General features: G+C 46.0%; 1 protein-coding gene across 3 annotated transcripts in view; it reads left to right on the top strand.

Moving 5' to 3' along the window:
* Nucleotides 1–19,986, top strand: part of lmo3 (LIM domain only 3) — a 42,764-nt gene extending 22,778 nt beyond the window's left edge. For all 3 annotated transcript variants that reach the window (XM_035626998.2, XM_035626997.2, XM_035626996.2), the window contains exons 3-4: nucleotides 9,761–9,886; nucleotides 17,650–19,986. In XM_035626998.2, coding sequence (XP_035482891.1) covers nucleotides 9,761–9,886; nucleotides 17,650–17,755 — 232 coding nt within the window. In that variant the 3' untranslated portion in view covers nucleotides 17,756–19,986. The remainder of the gene's footprint in view (nucleotides 1–9,760; nucleotides 9,887–17,649) is intronic.
* The last annotated feature ends 1,316 nt before the right edge of the window (nucleotides 19,987–21,302 follow it).

Raw genomic sequence — 21,302 nt, forward strand, 5'->3', positions numbered from 1 at the left:
CGTCCTTGTGCTCTGATGGGACAAGTGGGTTCAATGAGGGTTTAGTCACGCTCTCCTGCCCACGATGTAGCGGCTCCCTTCTCTCTGGCTCCTCCAAACACTAACAGTTGAGCATCGCCCCGCAGCAGCTGCCGCGGAAAAGCTCCTCAGACTTTAATGGTTTTCCATTTTTTGGGCTTGGCCAGACCTTTGTGGGCTCTCATTAATTTAATTGGCTGCACTCTGTCCATTCATTATCCCGATCGCCCTGCCTGGCGTCATTTTCACACATTTTTTTGCCTCATCGCCACATTTTTCAGACGATAAAGAGCCATTATCCAGCGGGGAATGGAGGTGCCCTGACCATAATGTCTCACTGTACTACCTGAATGTACTTTTGATACTTAGCGAAATTAATATTTCGATTTTTTTTCCACTGTTTGATATATCCCTACGAGCCATGCTCGCACATCGCTTTCAGTTGTCCCTAACCCTTTGAACCACATCAGAAATAATCTTGCCTCTATTCTAACACACCTGAAAATGCATGTCACATGACCGTTCACATACACCGCGCAGGTGTGAACAGGAAGTAGATCGTTGACAGTTGCCGAAAAAAATGCCGCTAACGTGGAACAGCAATGGTGAAAAGTAAGAGCAGGGACTTCCTCTGTTGGAACCGTTACTCATAGCAACACTATCCTTCACCCCTCTGTCGAGTCGTGACCAGTCAAACGAAAAGGAGACCAGTAGCGTTTCAGGAAGTCTCCGTTTTAGGGGCTGGAAAACTTCAGAGTAGCGTGGGTTGGAAAACCAGGAGCAAACAAAGTAGATGTGATGTTTTTGTAAAACTAAAATGTATAAGTGTGGATGTAGCTAGACTTGAACCTAGAAAATTAGAAGAAAAACAAATACCAATCAGGAAATTACACAAAATACACCAGGAGTTAGCAGGAGCACATTAGGATGAAGGCCGCACTTTCTGACGCATTTCATCACAAGTTGCAGAGAAACTGAATTTTAAATACGCGACATCTAAATATCAGGTTCCATTTCAAATACTGAAATAAAGAAAACTTCCAAATGACTGCGCCCCCTGGTGTCAGACGCTATGATGGTCACAGTACGGTGGTGACCAGCTAGTTGACAACTTCAGATAAACAACTGTTTGTATGAATTTCAGATAAACATCATTTCCAGTGTCCAAGGAAAGAAAGAAAATTAATTTTTTCAAGTTTATTTTATCATTAGCAATGATAGCTTAGGTAAATTATAATTATTAGTTGCAAGCCTACTGTTGTGAAAAGCATCATAACCAATTTTCATCGTGTCAATTTTAAATGTCCATTAATTGTTTGTAAATGTGGGGAATATCATTCATTTTCTTTTAAATAAATCTGTAACTTGTTGGTTAGGATAATTATACAGTAGTAGATCTATAGTTTCCACCAGTTTTCCGCGAATGGCAGTCAGCCACAGTATTTATCAAAGAATAACTGTCAGGAGAAAAATGTTGACCTTTTTGTCGTGGTGAGGCGGTTCAGGTGTATTTCCCTCTGATATGTAGCAGATAGCGCAATAAGAGAATGGAGTGAATATGAAAAGATGCTGCTGCTGACAGCTCGTGACAGTCGGCTTGGAGGCTGCGGTTCGGAATATTTAAAATCCCCTCATGTCAGGGTTTCAACAACGTGTCAATCAACCACATTTCACCTGATGGGCCGCGTCATGCCGGATGCAGATTTGGAGGCGTAATAACAAGGTGCAGCTTTGGGTGTTTAGGCGTGATTGTCAGCTGCGTTGCATTCCTTCTCTGTAAAAGATTTTTATCTTTAAAAAAAACAACCAAAACAACAAATTTAATTTGATTTCACCATCACAAGCTTCAAACCTAAGAAGGAAGTTGGTCTCTTTTTCAATACATGCTCATCACTCGTTCTCAGTCATTTGTCATATTTTTCTGTCCTTCCTTAAGGTTTAAATGGCAGGAAATATAATACAAAGAAATGTGTGTGTGTGTGTGTGTGTGTGTGCCTCTGCAGCTTCCATCTCAGTTTGCAGTTTAATGAGATGGCACGTAGATGTTAAAAGCTCTGAAAGCACACTATAATTGTTATGTTGTGCTTGGGAAAGCTTGGCTGCCATTAACCTCCCAACGCCACAATTCTCTTCACACATCCAGCAATTACCTCGGCGATAATGCCCGGGCCCGCGCCAACGCGTGTGTTCTGAAGTTCTGTAATTAAATTGGGCTTTTCACATGTAATCTGAAAATGCTAAGGGGTCAAACTGGGTGCCGGGTAATCATGAGTGATTGAGTCTGAAGGAGGGTCACACATACTGGAGGGTCTGTTTTCATCCAGCGCTTAATTGTCCCGACGAGGGAAGGGGTCACATTTCCTTAAGGAGAGGTTAAGGGGGGGTGGGGGGGCTTTTGTTTTGTTTCTCAAAAGCACCGGAGGAATGTGACTTGATGGAGGAAAATGATAGGCCTTCTGTAAAAATATCGTTTAGCCTTCATTGAAAGTATAACCTTTTATGATTTGGGGAGAAAGCTCTTTGACAGAAGCTCAGCAGCCCCTTTGTCATTTCCAATATCCAAGTGAAGCACATCTACCGCTAATGGATGACTAAAAGGTGGTGAACATGGCCAACTATCCGCCCCAAAATACTGCACTTAACATTCATTAAAAGTTTTTTTTGACTGTTATAGAAATCTTGCACGTATAAGTCAAATTACCTCCGCCAAGGAGGTTATGTTTTCACCCCTGTCCCTTTGTTTGATGATTGGCTGGTTCTTCTTTGTCTGTCAGCCCGATTACACAAAAACTACTCAACGAATTTCCATGAAACTTAATGGAAGGATGGGACACGGGCCAAGAAAACAAACGCATTACATTTTGGAGCGGATCCCGACAAAAGGGTGGACAAAGGATAATCTGACTCACCGTACTGTGTCCTGTTGTCCGATGGGTAAATTTGACTACGGTTGTTCTATTGGCTGAAAGCGCAACCAGAAAACAACTGAGCCTTGCTGATCTAATGAGCTTGAAGTGGAACCACCTGAGAAGTGACGTAGGGGGAAGCTGGTTTATATTTTCCACCGCAGTTTGAAACACGACCCATGTTTCATTCTTTGCTAGATTCTGGGGCAAGAACCTTCCTAATTCTTTCAAACTCTCACTCTATTACTAAAGAAATTTTCCGCAGTGACAGATTTGCTGATCTGCTGTTCCCCCCACTATTGTGTCTCTGGCGGGACAAACGTGGTACTTTCGCTTTAGCTGAAATGCTTCCGCTCAGTCGACTGGACATATTTATTTTTTTGGACCGTCCCCTCTGGTTGAGATTAGCTAAATTAGCTGTGAAGAGCAATGGCTCGTGGGACCGCGTGTTTGGTGCAGATAATTGCAGGGCTGGTGTGCTACACCCTGGCACCCAGCGTCGGGATTGCAGGTGGGCTGGCGTAGGGAAGTGCCTATTGAACTGCACATCTGGACCCGGCGGGGGTCAGAATCTGTCATCAAGCCCTTTTTCCAAAATGGACTCAAACACAGGCACTGCCAAAACACTGTGCTGAAAGCCTTTTCCTGGTGATTTTGTCTCATTTAAAGACGGGAGAACTTGTGTACATTTTGACCACAAACAGTTTGACTGCTGTGAGAAGGCGTCGGGGACTCTGGGATGAAGCTAACGCAGGACCCAACCGCCACCAGTAGCTCCGGCCGTGTAATGTGTTTGAAGGGGATTCTGGAGGAGCTAATTAGCTACAGCGCTCCGCGGCTCCTCCTCTGGCTGACAGTCGAGAGGAATGTTCCCCGGCATGGTCGGCACTCTCTCAAAAGAAGCGAGGGGCCATAATTCATCATTAGGATATCAGAGTCCAGGTGCAGATGAGAACTGATAGAGCCGGCAGCCAGGCAAGTCGGGGCACTCAAGGAGGAAAATCTTATCCCAGAGACAATTCCCAGGTCATGCCCGCAGTAATTGAAATAATTTTGCCCCCAGAGTTGTTTAATCACTGACAATCACACATGCAGGGAGGAGTAAATTGAGCAACGCATGAGTCTGATTACATCTGTCACCCTTAACTGCCCCCCCCCCCCACACTCCCCCCTCCCACTACCGCACTTCGCATCAGCACCTCGGATTTCTGCTGCCACCACCTTTCAGTTAGTGCCCCCCTCCCTCCCCCCTTGAGGGGGGTCCTCCTGTTTCCCTGTAATGAAGCATCGATGGCCAAATCAAATCAATTATTTCTCGCCTCTCTTGTCCCTTTTTTATGGACAGACTTTCTGAAACTTTAGCTCCCCCTCGCTGTGATTAAATTCCGAGCGAGGAATTCAGGGCGGATCGTCACATGGACAAAGCGCAGTCCTAATAAAAAAAGAGAAAAAGCCTTACGTTGAGATGCAGCAAATCATTTGTCCGTTATTAACCCTGAGCCTGTAATTATGCAGATTGCCATAGATTTTCCCTGGGTGCCTGGGAGTGAGATTCAGGTGTTGTTCTCAGTGTGGCAGGCAGACGAGGGAACGGCCGTGCATTACTGAACTCGCCACATTCATCATGTTGACTGATGGCACAGGGAGTCGGTCCCCAGGTCCCCGTGGTTAATGTAGTGGGTAATTAACTGTCATTTGCCTAGTAATAGGCCGATGATCAATGGTTTATGAGGAAACAAATTCTAATCCGGTGGCTGATAAATGCACGCCGAGGTTGGAGCAACTGAAGTGGTGGGAGAGATGGAAGAGATGGGGGGCCAGGGCTGGGGCGGGGGGAGCAGTGTAAATTGGTTCACACTGGCTCTGAAGTTTGCTCAATAGGCAGCGTTCAACAGTTAGTTTTAAAGGGTCAGTTCACCCAAATTACAGAAAAAAGACATATACATTTCTTTCTCCCGTGTCATGTAGCGGTGTCTATCCGTGCGGATATTTTAGGTGTTGTGTCCTAGATTTCTGCCTCTGCCCTTGTTTGCGTTGCTAACAGCATTGACAACTGCGTCTGAAGCTTTCCACAGCAACATGTGTCCCCGTCACAACCAAATGACACACAGAGCACGACAAACCATTTTCAACGGTACAGAGTTGCAGCGAAAAGTGAAAAGTGTTTCCTGCGTCTGCAGTTTGGGTCTCATACGATAATGTAGTCACAGCGAAACGACGGCTGCACGCACGTCCAGTAACAACACGTCACTTCCTCCTTGACAGCTGTGGCCTGCCAATGGGAAGAATACAAAATAATATATGTTGTCCTTTGCACCTTTGTTTTTTCTACGCTCCCATTGCCTGGTACAGTGTCTGCAGCTCCATGTCTAAAGTCAGGGATAATGCATTTCATTTCCTACACCCCAGTAATCACCATGTGGGGAGAGGGAGGGGTGTGGTCGGGGGTCATTGTATTTTTTTGAATTTGAAGATGAGAAAAATTGCTTTTGGCGTGACACCACTGCTGGGGGGGAGGGGGTCGGGGGTGTGGCTGCACACTCGGACTGGGGTTTGGGGTCCACTGGCCTAAAGCCTCGTGGAATCATTTAATTGGTGTCTGTTGTTCCTCTAGTCAAATAGGTACCACTGAGCTGCGCCGGGCTGCGGTGCGCCGTGAACACGTTTGTTTGACTGGAACAAGGTGTCGGGCACCGACGGCCTCTGTTTCTCTTTCAAATTCAGATTGTGAGCGGAGCATGAATTTTAATTCCACCTTGTGTCTGGAGCCTCTTTAAATATACATGCTTGTCTTGTCAGCAATGGATATGAAGCGTATACGTCAAGACTGCGATTCTACATCTGTAATTCTTTTCTAAGCAGACCCAGAGTCAGCTGCCTTCTAGATATGGTAGACCGCTGCAGCATTGTCAGCCTGAGAGCGACGCATTTTACATTTCATACATTTATTACGAATTATAATCTATAATCCAGTGCTAAAAGCATTGAGACCCAGGCACCGGGTCTTTCTGCACTACAGGCCTCTAAAACCATCATCCTCATATTGGGTTTTTTGCCTGTGCCTTTGAATTCATTATAACCAAACCATGCTTAATTTCCCTCCTCCCCTGAGAGCCATTAGCGTCTGTGGCGTCAAACTGGCGGAACGATGAAAGACGAGTGGCAGGTACGCTCCATCTATCTTCCCCCTCCCCACAGGGCGAGCGGGGGCTTCCTGCGCGCTGTCGGTTTGAAGAGTGTTTGCCACACAAGAGCCTGGCAAAGCCAGGCTGGCTATAGACGCTTTGGCTGCCACAGATGCAGTTTGGGTAAAACCTCTGAAGGCCGTTATCAGCACTACTACTTCTTCTTCTTTTTTATTTTCTTTTTTTTAGCTCAGCTTGTCAGAGACAGGGGGAAAAAATTGTTGGATTTGAGGAGGCGATATATGTTTTCCCATAAGTCAGCACAGGTTGGGAGGCTTTAAACATTTAAAGCAGTTGTTAAAGTAGCGCAGGAAAGTGCAGGATGAATTATGCAGCAAACAAGTGGATGAGACGCAGCCAGAAGTTTGGAAGTTCTGTTGAGGGTCTTTGGGAATTTTTTAAAAATATTATTATTCAGTTTTATCTCACTGAGTGGGTCTTTCACATGGATTCCACACAGCCAATTGTGGTGCCTTCACACAAAGAGGCCTCCCCCGATTGATATAAATGGATCGGACAAAATAAAAGGAACGCCTGTCTGTGTAAGTGCGAGCACAATTCGGGAGCGCCACAAACCGCAGCCTTGTATTCGAATCCATTCAGATTCCGATAACTCGGCCTTTAGAAAAAGCTGAATGTTGCTTCTAATAACACTTCCTAATACACCACTGGAAAGATATTCAGTCAAATTGCTGCGCTTACTTCCATAACGTTCAACGAGAACCCAGACTTTTATCACAGCGGCGCGGAAAGTGGCATTTTTCATATGAATGGCTTTTAAGTGTTGCCATAGTGATGAAATGTGTTATGTTCGAGCGATGTCTTGTTATACGAAGATTGTTGAGTTTTCCCTTTGGCCCAACTAAGTCACATTAGAGCAGAACATTCAAAAATAAATAAACAGTAGGATGTAGCAAGAGTTTTCATCCAGTGGCTACTTCTTGTCCATTGTCACAGGTTCCACGTTTATTTCCACTGCTCACAATTTCAGGGACTTGCTGATGCAGAACTGGAGCTCCATCACACAGCCCCCAAAAAAAGAAATTGGGGGAAATAAAAGATCAACAAACGTGCACTCTTTGTTGGCATGTAAACTCGCATCTCCTGTTCTTGCTTATGAAATGAAATAAATAATAACATCAGCAGCGTCTACGATCAGTGACAATTTCCGACCAGACCTAACTTGAAAAAGTTACTGTCACTTTTCAAGTTCAAGTGTATCCTACCATTTTTGAGCAACTGTACAACAATCCCTTTGTGTTGTGTTGTGAGACTTACACACTAACACCAAAGGTCTGTGACAGAGACGTCTGTCCTTTTGTAAAAATATATATTTACATTTGAATTCACATTCTTTCTTTTCTTTTTTTTGGGACTCATGTTTACCTCCATGGGAAGCCATGCTGTCCTTTAGGACAATAACCCCAACCCTATACCTTTCATATATAGTGTAAACAATAAAGGTTTACCATATTTCCGTTAATGTGCGAGACAGACTGATTCAAGCGCACAAACGCGGGACGTCCTCAGGCGCGGCGACTTTCACCCAGAACGTTTGCAGCAGTGTGTGACAGTCCCTTTTCTCAGGCTTAAATTTGCAAAGAAGATGAGAGAGGAGCGCGGACGGACGCGGCGAAACGGTGAAACAGAATGCCCCTTTGATTCGAGCTGACAGGCGGGGAGCCTCTAAACTTTGCCTTTTTCGACACATGCCCTCCATGGTTTATGATGCAGAGCCTGGAGTGTATGCCATCTGGTTGGGTTCAATTCTGGTTACAGGAAGACAAGGACACGCGCCCGCCGCAGTGTGAGAGGTGGCCGCATCACGCCTCTTTGTCCTGAGCTGCTGCTGTTGTGCTCGACCGTCCAGCTCGTTATCTCGCACTAAATCTATCATTTCTTGTTCTGTTTTTTTAGATCAATTACTCAGCTTTGAAAGGAGAGAAATCATCATTCCATCTATTTCATGTGAAGCGCTCCAGGCACTGCACATTTGTGCCGTGCTGGAAGAAGAAAAAAGAAAAGAAAGGACGGAAGGCAGTAGCACAAACGTATCTAAATTTAGTTTGCTCAAAGGAGAGGCCGTAATTCTTTTAATTAAGTCAGCGCTAATCCGCCCAATTGGCCCTCTTGCGCTTCCGCCCACCCACCATGTTATGAGAGATATCCCTCATTGTCTCAAGGTGTGTTGACAGTGGTCCTTAATTCTGTAGGTATTTACGAGGGCACAATCTATCTGCTTCCTTTGCCTCTGGGAAACATGCTTTCTGAAGGTTAATAAACAACCCTGCATATCCCGAGCCCCGAGATCATTTATCAGATTGCGATCTCTTACAGACTCCCGAGAGTGGCATGCCGTTTTATCATTTTAACAACGATGGCTAAAAGTGCCTCCAGAAGTCTGCCTAATAGGTTATTTTGTTATATGATTTCGTTATCAGATATTTTCCCCCTCCCTTGCCAGCCCAGCCTGGGCCCCCGTGTAGTAACAGCCCTGAATCCCTAATGAATACCCACATTAATGTCCCCGGAGCAGGCGAAGAAATAATAGGGTCCTCCCTGGGCAGTAGTGGTGGCCCCGTCCCATCTATTTCTATGGCACAAGCTGTGGCCCTGCTTTTTATTTAGCTTTTTTCTCGGCTGTATGCTCCCGTAGCCCGGCTCCGTCCAACCTTTTTTTGCGACTGATTCAGTTTTTTGCTACTGATTCAGTACTACTGATCTCCTATTCCTTGTCCTCAGTAGAAAACGTCATGATGTCAAGGAAAAGCCGACAGCGCTGCTCAGAGAATCCGACTCCACTTTCACTAAACCACGTCATCATGCGACGGTGGATGTTGTTGATGCGTCTGTCGTGGTGAAACTACAAATTTCCGAAGATGAACTACAAAAACCTCAGCGGCTCCATCAGCATGTTTCAGTCTATTACCACTGTGTGACATCACATGTAAATGATTCATATGCAACGGTAACTGACATGATGACGTCTCTTCTGGGTCATATTCATACTCTTCTTGTGCATGGCGCTTCACGTTAAATAGACGCCCCACAATTCATTGTGGGGCGTCTATTTCTCCTTTCCTTTCGCATGGGAAGCTCCAGTGTACCCTATGCTAAAGGAGATATGAAAGGAAGCATTGAAGCACCTTTCCTATGCATTTAGAGAATCCGAACAGCTCTTATCATGGCTGCCGAATGAAATACTTCAAGATTTAGGAAACTTCCTAAGCAAATTTGACAATTGGTCCGCACCCAGAGTGTGCCGTGCTCAGGCCTTGCAGTTCGACGCAGACAACCTGTTCACTTCCCAATCGGGTTTCATCACTCGCAACGCGACTACTGGTGGCGAAAGATTACATGGTAGTGTTTCCCGCGACTTAGCGACCAGCTGCGGACGAACAGCTTTCTTTTTACACCGGCCTCTCTATGTGGTGAACTGATAACGCAGTTTCTGGTGTGTTAGTATGGACAGAGATATTTTTCTGGTTCTGCTTTGACATTGTTTTAAAAAATTAAAATTGTATTATTTAGACAATGGAAGGTCATCCAAAAACGTTCAAACAAAAGATGTTTGTTTGTGAACTGAAATGTCTTACGTCGTATGTCTTTTGTGTGTGTGTGTGTGTGTGTGTGTGTGTGTGGCTGTCTCAGGTTGTTCGGCGTAACGGGGAACTGCGCAGCCTGCAGCAAGCTCATCCCCGCCTTCGAGATGGTCATGAGGGCCAAGGAGAACGTCTACCACTTGGACTGCTTCGCATGCCAGCTCTGCAATCAGAGGTGAGTGATCGGACCCACGCCCGTGTGCAGCCGGACGGCCGCTCGGGGGAAGCAGGATCGGCAGCCGACTGTTCCCCTAGCGCCGCACGTATAGTTAAAGCAATGTCCCACAGCCAGAATGTATCACTCTAACCAGTGACCAGGCAGACACATGCGAGGCCGCGAGGACGCCTGCTGGGCCCAGCCCAGTGATTATGACCCCGCGCTACTACTGCACAGCGCCAGCCTAGAGCTACAGGTGCAAGTTCCATGGCCATACATATGCTTCCCATAAGTCTTCATTACCTGGGCCTCTTGACGGCGTCGGGACGCGGCCAGAGACTTCAGGACACTGCGCCGCGACCACAGCACCAGAGAGGGAGTAGTTTGGAGGCCTTGAACTCAGTGGTCGGAAAACCTCAGGATCCGTGTTCCCAGACAGCGGTCACGTCACCGCGGTGGGAGCACAGCTTCTCGGAACAATCCTGGAGCTAATGAGCAAACTAGAATGTTGTCAAAGTTTTTTTTTTTCGGAAGGTTGCAAGATCACTATCCATCAGAAAACCTTGAGGGAACGTCAGGGAGGTTACATGTTGGCTTGGCTCCTGTGATTCTCTCATCCTTTACGCCCCAAACTCGACTTTGTTGCAGACACATTGTGCATGCTCAAGGCAAAGGACCCGGTTACGCACAATTAGCACTCGGTTATTGTCTTGCCACTTCAGCGGGCTGCCCCAGACAGCCTCCCCTAATGGAAGAAGTCAGCTAATCTTCATCAGCCAGGGCCCAGGCAGGCCAACTCTGCTCTCGCACATTAAAACCCATTTAAGCGCGAGCAAATCTTTCTTTTTACATTAGGGCAGCTGCTGAACTGTTGAATAAAATCGAAGTTAGGGCGCTTCGCGTGGCCCCGCTGCGGCTTCGCGAGCGCCGTTGAGATGCCCATCACAATTTCACCAGGGCCCCGGCCAGCGATTTATCACATGGCAGCGGCTTTAATTGAAGCTGTTCCTCGCCTCGGACTTTTTGTTTTCCATTTTGTTTCTTCACATCAGCAGAGCTGTGCGGGAATATACCTTCTTTGGCAGAGGTCACATTGTAGAGGATGTGGCTGAAATAACATATTTTGTTGAGTGTTATAACACACATTTTTCTTCTTCTGTCTGTGTGGAAATATTTTTGAGTTTGATGCCACAGCAGGATGTAATCTTTGACGTTCTAAATCTTCCAGACCACTTTTTATTAATTCTCAGTGACGACTACAGCATTACAAAGGTCTATACTGTAAGTGGGTTACTCAATATATACATATCCTGATTAATAGAGTGACCTTTGCAGATTTTCTCAGCCTCAGCGTGCGATCCATCAGGAGATCTGATCTCACTTAAGATTCCCTGAATAGTTTCTCAACATCTTGTTGCAGTCGCGCTGGAAACGGGGCTCCTGATCTTTGTCTGGCATAACGATCTACTGCCTTGTTCATCTATGCCAGTTCTCCCCCCCTCCCTCTTTTCTTGTTTCCCAGCCTCAAACAAACATGAAAACCTGACTCCCCCGACCCCCCAGCGCCCCCTCCCCTCCCACCCCCACGGGCCCCTCTCGATAAAAGCAATCTAATCCATCTCACAAATGGCCCAGAGATTTCTCGGCGGAACGTTGTCATAAAATTGTGAAATCTGATAAACAGAGCAGGCAATCACGAGGTCACCGGGGGTCGCGCCGTGTAATTATCCGTTGCTCCTGCAGGTCAGCCGTAGCCCGTGTTGGCGTTTGAAGGTGGAATTGCTACAATCGAGTATGAACACACGGCCCCCCCGCCAACACACACACACACACATACTCGCTCATGCATTAATGCAGCTTTGGAGAGCTTTGCGGGTATGTCCACCCTACTGTATCCCATCGAGCAAGGACAAGGAACCCAGAGCAAGTGATTATTCAGATTCCGTCAGGGGCTCACCGCAGGACTCCTAATGCCCGTTGCCGCTCGCTCTGCTGCTGTTAAAGGGGCCTTGCTTAAATGACAGACTAATTAGTGCGGGGCAGAGGTGGAGGGGCTGTCCGGGGCAGCTGAGGCTGCGATCGTGACCTGCGACCGCTCTCTTGTTCTTTGTCATCATCACCATCAAATTGTCACCAATCTCTTGCTCGCCACGAAAGAGGACTTGAGAACAAGATAAATGGTAGAGCCCGGCCACTTATCTTACTTGTGTATCTGCCAGAGAGCAAAAGCACCCCCCCCCCCCCCCCCCCCCCCCCTCTCTTTCTTTACTCGAAAGACATGACTTTGAAATGGTATCAAGCTGAGGGGAGTGAATAGCTCCCATCCCTGGTCCATCAGTGAAAATATAGGATCCTACATTGGCTCTGATTGCTCATGTCTGCACCCACCGTGGCCTTACTCTGTTAAACTGGACATAAATCCATCGCCGTGACCTTCCCACTAGTCAGACCTGTTATTTCCCCTACCTGAGCTGGGGAAAGGAAGCGCCGCGCGTGGTCTCGTGGGCGGGGAGCTGGTTTCCGTGGAGCGGTGAAGGCGCTGGTGAGGGTGGGGGTGTTGGGTATAAGGAAAGTGATATGAGACTCCATCCAGCAAGCAGTTAGCCACAGATCAACCCCGGGGGACAGCTAATCGATGGGGCTGTCGTCCAGCCTCATCATCTAGCCAGTGCTGGCCCAATTTCCCCCTGATGAGCTGGAGGCCACAGTCTGGGGAGGCTGGAGGAAGGTTAGAGCAGTATGGGTGACAGTGCAGGGAAAGGTCAGAGGCGATATATAGGGAGGGGGCTCCCTGCTGGAGCTCTGGAAGTGGAAACTGACACCAATTGGATTCAGCACAGCAAAGCTCAACCACTGGTGCCTTGTATGTCATGAGTTAGGCTTGTTAGACAGGGGCCTAATAGGCAATAAGGGACACAGTTGTCACTCTGTGTATGATTGGTGGTGAGGACTCAGGAGCCTGTGCAGCCAGCATACCACAGAACACTATCCAACTACATAATCCTTCCACTGTTGGAGAAAAAATATCACAATTTAAACCAAAAAATGTCAAATTGTATAAATAAAACGAATGTCAGCTTTTCTCCACTCCATTCTATCGAATCTAGTTCCGTAAGCTTCTGTGGCTACGTCCTTCAGGGCCTCCATTTTTTTTAAGACTATACTCATGGACATGGGTTGACCAGGAGTGCGCTTGTCATAAGTTTCCATATATGACTTCTATCGGAGCTACCATTTTCAGAAGGATTACTTTTGGGAGAACCTCTGATGTGGACGTAGGATGCGAGGCAGCGTTTTAAAATGGGACGCTCCCGATGGGAAAATGGTTCTGGTGAATACTTGGGGCCCCACATTTATGTTTCCTAAAGCTGTGAAGGTGATCCCGACAAATCTTTCAGTGCAACATCAATCCCACGGAACGGATGCGCTCCTGTTTTAATCAGCCCAGCCATCAAACGGGGCGAGTAACCACTTGGGTTTGACCTGCACCCTATTTGCGTGTCTATTTTTCCTAAATTGTACACGTATTGGAGTTTATACTGGAGCAGGGTCAAGAGGCATGGTGGCTTCAGAAACCCGACATCCACGAGCGTGGAGCTTCTCGAACGGAGACAGAAGTAACAGTGTTTTTTGAAAGACAACAGCAGCTGACTTTTACCACCAAAGATGACATGAGTATATGTAAATAATGCTGATCTCCGCCTTTCCAAATGTGAAATTTTACATCCGCAGAAAAAAACTCATCTCCGGTGTGTCCTTTTGTTGTGCTGGTTTTGCCCAGCAGCAATGTGCGAGAGAAGATTTTACAACACACTGTTACAATTAAGCGTCAGTGTCGCAGGGCCAAGTGTTTCTGAACCTGTATGCATCCAAAGAATAATTAGATTTGGTGCAGTTGAGGCCATTTTCCGCTCTTTGACAATCTCCCCTGTTTCTTCATTTGAGTGGAAAGTGAATACTCTAGTTAACACGAGCCCCCGAGGCAAATGTCTGGCATCGCAATACATCTTTTAAGTGTGCGCCTGTGGAAGCCGTTCTCCCCCTTCCTCCTACAACAATAGGTCTCCAAAGACTCATTAGTCACAGTCACCTCTAAGTAAAGGAAGGAAGATGGAGGGAAGGAAGTGAAGGCGGCCCAGGTAGAAGGGGAAGCTGACTGTAAAGTTAGAAACCACGATGTGATCGCACACCATTATGAACTATATTTGCAGTAACAGATGAGATGTCAAGGGAAGACCTCAGACCCCCCCAGAAGTGAGCGATAACTTTTGAGCCATTTATGGAGACGAGCTTCGTGTCTGAGTCCTGGGACTCTCCGACGACCAGGGTCGATGTAAAACACGTGCAAACACACTTGTGGCGTCGCTGGAAATTTCGAAAACTGGTGAATTACCTGGCGACGGTTGACGAGTTCTTTTCCTTGGGTGTTTTTTTTTACGGATCGCGCTTCATACTGACTGAAAGAACAAGCTCTGAATCGGAAAAAATATAAAACTAAGTGTTTCTTTGTCTACGTATCCCTGTGAGGGTTAAAGAAGGCGTGGCCACAGCCAGCTCCTGTGAAGAGCAGCGACGTATGAATAGGTGGCCTTTACAGGAAAAAGAAAAGAAACATCTGTACATGAAATGTTTGGTTTGATGAGAGTGAATTTGAAGGCGATTTCAACCTCATTGCACACCAGTTTTTTTAAAAGCAGGATGTTGTTTGCACTGTATCTGTGTTAAGAGGGCGGTTGGAGCGCCTGCCGTCGTGAACTGACTCTCACACACAGGGGTTGAGACGTGTTCACAGTTGCACTAACAATGCACACTTTCAGACTTCTCCTTCCCCAAAGGAGCCAGGCAGCATTTGAGCTCGCCGGCCTGGTTCCAAACCTCTGCATCGGTGCCCTCAGCTAACGCCCTTCAGAACATTTCAACAGGTCTGCTGCTGTTGCTCATTACCGACCGGCTCCACGACCGCTGGGAGGATAGAAGAAAAAAGAGAAAAAAAGACAGGTCGTCGCTTTGTAGGTGGGATTGAAAACCTTGGTTGAAAAATGAGCAGCCTGCGCCTAAAATCCAAATTCCAGGTTTCACAGCTGAGCATCGTGAATCAATTTCGAGAAATGACTAAAACAGTGTGCTCTCAATCTCCTCCAAACAGACCCACTAACGTAAGAACAAGTGAACGTAGCCTTATAATCAGACTGAATAGAGAACTCAAACCAAATACAATCACCTGTAAAAAACAAAAAAAAAATAATAAAGAGGATGTAAAGCAGATCTAAAATAAGACTCCATCTCAGAAATTACTGGGTAAAGGTTTTCTAATTTCTGTCAGTGCAAAACAACAAGGTGAGCTCTGACCTTTCTGAACTCTAACTCACCACTGAAACCTGCACGGACGCAGTCGATGACCAGCTCCTCATGTCAGGGCTTCGCTGCAGGTTTTGTAGGTTAATACTGCGGCGCCTTATACAGTAAAAACGTAGCCTTATTTGTTAAATCAGCACTGAGCAACACATTTGATGTTGCTGTTGCAAGTCTAGTGGCAGCAAACCAGGATATCAGAGAGCTCTGTACAAGATGTGCCCCACAGCTGTTTTTTAAGAAAGTGCGAACACGAGGGCATCGCAAGGTCTTTTTTTTTATTCCCGACATGCCTGTTATGGGCCCCGTGTATTATCCACATCATAATCGGTGTGTCACATATGCTGTTGACATTTCCCCGAGCAGAAACAAGCAGAAACAATTTGGCTGTGTGAAATAAGTGCAAGACGACAAAGAGGGGACAGACAGTGCTACTAGTGGAGACAAAGTCTAAAAAGAATTAAAATAAAGGGCGCTAAAGCTGAAGTGGGAGTGTTAATAAAGACAGACTGATAGATTCTGGGAGTGAATTGGACATTTTACGTCACCATCTCATGAAACACACCTTTGCCTTCCCTGCTTAATAACTCAGCCAGATGAATGGATGTAGAAGTCACTGCATTGCAAGTTAAACTTCTTTAAAATGTATCAGGTTTTAGTCAAAAGCAAATGCTCAACATCAGTTGTCCTGTCACAGATGTAAGAGAAATACTGGCAATATTCATTTAAAATGTTGATCTTTTTTGCACAACAACAATATCTTTGAGTTCATCTCATCACTGAAAACATAATGGTTAAGTGAGAGTGGATGAGGGGCATCGCATTTTCGGAACAGAGGGCTCTTCACACTCCCTCCTGTGTGCTGAAGGGTCTGTTTTGCCTGTTATTGATTTTCGTGCGAGAGCGGGTGAAGGCCCGTCGCTCCTGAGCCTTTTATTGGCTGATGTGGTTTATGTTTAGACCTGAAGACTAACGATTGGTTAGCAGGGTGAGCCAATGAGAAGCAGGGTAGGGGCGAGTCTTTGCTCTTATAGATTCAAAAAGTAACACTTTCATTCCAATATTTCATTAAATTAAATTGTAATGAGGATCATTTAAGACATTTTTGGAAAATATATTCAAGCAGTTACATGACAAAAAAAGGAACAAATAAACTCTGACTTAGACTTCCCTCGTTTTCGCTTCTACAAGCAGACAATTTGTGCAAAACTAATAAGTCGCCATTTGTTCGCCAAAATTGTATAAACTCAGCTTTAAATAAAAACACTGGCTGATTTTATTTGCAGAGACATTCATGGGCATAGGTTTAAAAGGACAACCTGACAGGATGCTCTTCAGTTTCCTGGGGCTTCTATAGTAATGGGAAGGTTGGCTGGATGTCATCCCCAATATCAGCTTGGATTTAGCTTCCTTTATGCACGTCATCATCTTTCCATACTATCATGAATTTAATATATATTTATATATATGTTACAGTGCTATGAGCCTGCAGCGATATATCACATTTCTATCAGAATAAATGTCACCTCTTCCTCAGAACATTTGGCTTCATTTCAAGAAACACACCACTCTCTCTCAAAGTATTTTGTGCCAATACCTGCAGTACGGTGTATTTGGATCCCGCTAATTGGTCCCAACTGGATGTAGCAGATCATGCTCTCAATATGCCCCGCAGCCCCCGAGTAAATGCTACAAACAGCGCGGGCTCGTCGGGTACCTGGGGCTGCATCCGCCGCGTGCAGCTCCCAGCGATGAACTCGGCAGTCTTGACATCCGGGGAAGTCAAACGGAGGCGAGGCCTGCTGTCCCCACAGCCACCCCCCACCCACCCCAGCTCCACCTGCCCCCCGGTAAACACGGGCACCGCTGCTTCCCGACCTTGTCCGACCCCGCACACCGAGGGAGATAAGCGGCCCTCAGGACAATGCAGTGAGAGTTACCACTCTCACGTGTTCAACATAATCTCCCCTCGGTGCGGCGCTGAAAGGTCAAGCGTGAATGTGCCCCCCACCCCCCTCCGGCTGGCCTGACCGGGACAGGACTGCTGCGGTCGGTGGGGGTTTATGCAGTAGCTGCAGGTGGGGAAAGAACCCTGGTCTGAAACAGAGATAATTCCATTCATGTACACCAGAGCCCCCACCCATCCACTCAAACTAACAACCACCCCCAAGCCCTGCATCCCCCCCTTGTAATTGAGTTGACTGTTTCCTAGAGGAGAGCTCCTTGTCTGCACATGGCACTGCTGCAGCTAAGGGGGGGGGGGGGGATGGTTACTGTAGCTAAGGTGGAGATTTAGCACTACAGTTAGAGAGTTATCGCTGCAGCCAGCTGGGCCTGTTAGCCTACAGCTCAGTACTAATGATCAGATTCTCGCTTTGATGCTTATGTAAACCCCCAACCCCCCTCTTCTGTCTCTTTGTGCGGTGCAGGTTTTGTGTGGGAGACAAGTTTTTCCTGAAGAACAACATGATCCTGTGCCAGACGGACTACGAGGAAGGGCTGATGAAGGAGGGCTACGCTCCCCAAGTCCGCTGACCCTCGTAGGCCGACGCGGAGGAGGAAGAGGAGGAGGAGGAAGAGGAGGAGGAGGAGTGGGAGAAAGCGAGAGACTGAAAGGAGAGCTTGCAATCACACAACAAAAAGCACTATAGCCTCCTGTCCATCTCCTGTCCCCCGCATGTACATAACTAAGCAAGCCTCCCTGGGAGGGGACACATTCTGCTGTACAAAATAGCCATAGAGACGCCGGTGTGGCCGGGAACGGCCCTGGAAACATACAACAAACTACAAAGACGAAAAAAATTTACAGTTTTCTCCATTTCTTTGTCTGTGACTGACGGACGCTGCCTCTTCCCTTCTCACCAACAAACACTGGCCTCAGAGCGATTTCTAACCGACAGGTGTTCCCAGTTGTTGGGGGGACAAAAACTAAGTTAACCCACCCAAAACCAGACTTGTCTCATTTTACCTGACAAGGACGGACAGTGTCCCGCCTGACTGCAGAGTCCAACAACTTCTACTTGAATCTAAAACACACTGAGGTATTGTCAATCAATGTAATTTTGCGATAAAGACCTTTTTACTGTATTGATATCAGATTAAAAAACACAGTGAATGTAAACTGAGGAGCGGCAAAAATAACGCCTTTGGATGACTGATTTGTTGCTATGCGTGTGTGTGTGTGTGTGTGTGTGTGTGTGTGTGTGTGTGTGAGCTTGTGGCTCCCTCTTCAGGTGCAGTCTCACTAGGGTTGGTCTGGTCCATATGGTCCTTTCAGAACTTAAAGATTCCAAAAGGGGAATCGACAAGTTACCAATTTGTTCAAGCTTGTTTGGCTAACAGGCGAACATTCAGCCTTCTGAAGTAATCAGTTCTTCTTCTCTGGATGGATGAAATCTAATTACCATGTCAGTCCAACACCATCGAGGTATTTTACTGGTGGCCCACGACAGCTAGTGTCCCATAGGTGTGCTTTTATGGTGGCACCACCCCAGAGTTGACAAGTAAACGTACTAATTGAACAATTCAAATGTGTGAAGCGTCTCTGGTAGAGGTGAATCATTATACAACCTTGAGCTCCGAGCTTTTTAGCCTTCCGCCTGCCCAGCAACAAACACAAAGTCACAAGTCGGCAGAAGCTAGCTGGTGACGAAAGTGCAGCAGATATTTTCTTTTATAGGGGTTGCCTGGTGCAGACCAAACCAGAGCTAAAATTAGAATGACTATTAACAGTTCACCAGTTGGAGATGAAACCAAACCCCAATGCTCTTTGTCTGCTTGATGTGTAAATATGAAGCTGTTTGCCAGCATGTTGATAGTACAGTACGTCAGATGTTTTGTTTTCAGCTTGACCTGTGGCCCCCCCAAAAAAGAATAAATTAAAGCAGCTTTAACCATTATGGACCAGACTGAATGCCTGTAGACAAACACCTGGCTGTGTGAGACTATCTTTCATGGGGTGACGAGTGTCAGTTCCATTGCTAAAATGCATTCCGTCAGAGCTACGTTCAGCGGTGTTCGGGCAGCCTGGGTTGGGACTGTGACTCCGGGCTCCGTTCTCGCGGCGAGAGGCTGTGTATTTTTTTGCCTGAAACAGTCTTTCTATTTATTAAAAACCTTGCTTTCACACTTGTCAAACTGAAATAAAGGGGGGAATTCTCACGGAGGCAGGTTGTTGTAGCGGTTGTAGGGGGTGTAAGGGGTCGGTCTGGGATGGTGGGCGGGTTGGTTACTTTTTTGTACACTATTTATTTGATAAACGTTCAATGCTTCACCAGTTGTCCGAGATTTAGCGTTGTTTTACTTGCTGGTACTTGAATCCAGTTGACGTTTTTCTGAATCGCTGGCTTACGTTGAGGATGGCTCCGTGCGCCCTCGAAGCATTGCTTTGGGTTGAGTTAACTGCGCTCTCCCAACAGGTCAGTCTCCCTAGGATGCGGCCATCTTGGTCGCGATGGCTTCCTGTTGCAGAGGAGTGACATCCTTTTTCAAACAAAAAAACCCCATCAATGTTTCTACATTAAATATCAGCGCCTGAGCGCGTGCAACAGCGCCCAGCACCATTTCTTAGCTGGAAAAGAAAAGGTCCTTCTATAATTTGTAAATTATGGGTGTACATAAAAGAAATATTCATTTTTGCTTGCTATTGTACAATGATTTCTTTTTATGTGTCATCCAGCATGAGATGTTTATTTTTAGGACAACGCTTGTAAATACTGTAATTGTAATAATTTTAAGCACAAATGTAATACAGTTTTATTGTGTTACCAGTGAGTTTGGTGTCTTTTTTTTGTCCCCTTTCTCTCTCTCTCATTTTTCCAAGTTTGACTTGTTATTTCAAAAGTTGGAAGGCTGAGATTTATATCTGAAGAAAGTTTGCACTTTAAGCTATAAGTCACAATGTTTACTGCAGCAGCTGAGGTTAAATATCCTCATTGACATTTCATGCCAACTGGCTGCCAAAAAGAGACTGTACCCTGTTCATTACCCTCACCAGCAAAGCATGTTGCAGCATCCTATGATATAGGTCTATGATATAGGATTGATCTGAAGTGCAGTCATTTCCTCAGTTGCCTCTTGCTGCTTGTAAAATACCCCTTTAGGTTTTGTGAAAATGAAAGGGAGCTCTCAAAACCTCAGAGTTAAGAGCCTTGGTTCCAGGGTTGAAATTTCCACATTCAAATGAGATCACACACTCTTTTTTTTCTTTTTTCAAATCCACCTTTTGTTCAGCTCTAAAAACACAATAGGCTTTCATCTTGTCAGGGTTAAAAGCGGAGTTTCTATTTTTGGTCCTGTCATGTGTCACACATGGAACAGGAGAAAATGCAACACTTCATTTATACTCTGCCATTAGCGAGCGTCAAGAAGCGGCACCATCTATCTCCTCGTGGGTTATTTCAACTAATTACCTGGATTTCAATTTAGAATCATCTGGAATGTCGAGGTAAAACATTTGGATTAAAGTTATTGCTCTCATTAGTGGGGTGCTTCTAAAGTGCCCTGTGAAGTTTGTCGACACCACATTACAGAGCATAATATCCAGGCCAATTAAGCTAATTGAATTTCCTTATCCACAGACACAAAGAGGAGAGGGAAACTCTTTGATTAGGCCCAAGCTGTTGAAAGTCCTTTAGTAGATGGAGATTACAGCCCCGCCAAATTAAAAGAAAGTGTGGCAGCCATGAGAAGAATTCTCTGTAACTGCAGACGCGTGTCATGTGGTATTACGGCTCAGCTGTCCCGGAGTCCTGCTGATGATAATGTGACATCATTACTGCCATGTTGTTCGTGGTCACGGGGATGATGCAACACAATGTGAGGGCCGTCTGCAACATTACGACGTACGCAGATAAATGAGGCGGTGTCTCTTTGGACTCTGCAAACATGTCTTTTGGTGGCCTAGATATTTACTGTAGAATACAAAAAGCATTTAGCAATATACAGACAGATGGGGTAGAAATAATGTTTTCATAGCTGGTGTATTGCACAGAGACTGGTTTACAGTTTGATAATGAAGCCAATATTTTGTGATTTCCAAATTACCCAAAACATTTTATATTTGCCTTAAATTTTTTCTTTT

The sequence above is a fragment of the Scophthalmus maximus genome, chromosome 2 (genome assembly GCF_022379125.1).
Source record: "Scophthalmus maximus strain ysfricsl-2021 chromosome 2, ASM2237912v1, whole genome shotgun sequence".
In the NCBI taxonomy this organism is placed as follows: domain Eukaryota; kingdom Metazoa; phylum Chordata; class Actinopteri; order Pleuronectiformes; family Scophthalmidae; genus Scophthalmus; species Scophthalmus maximus.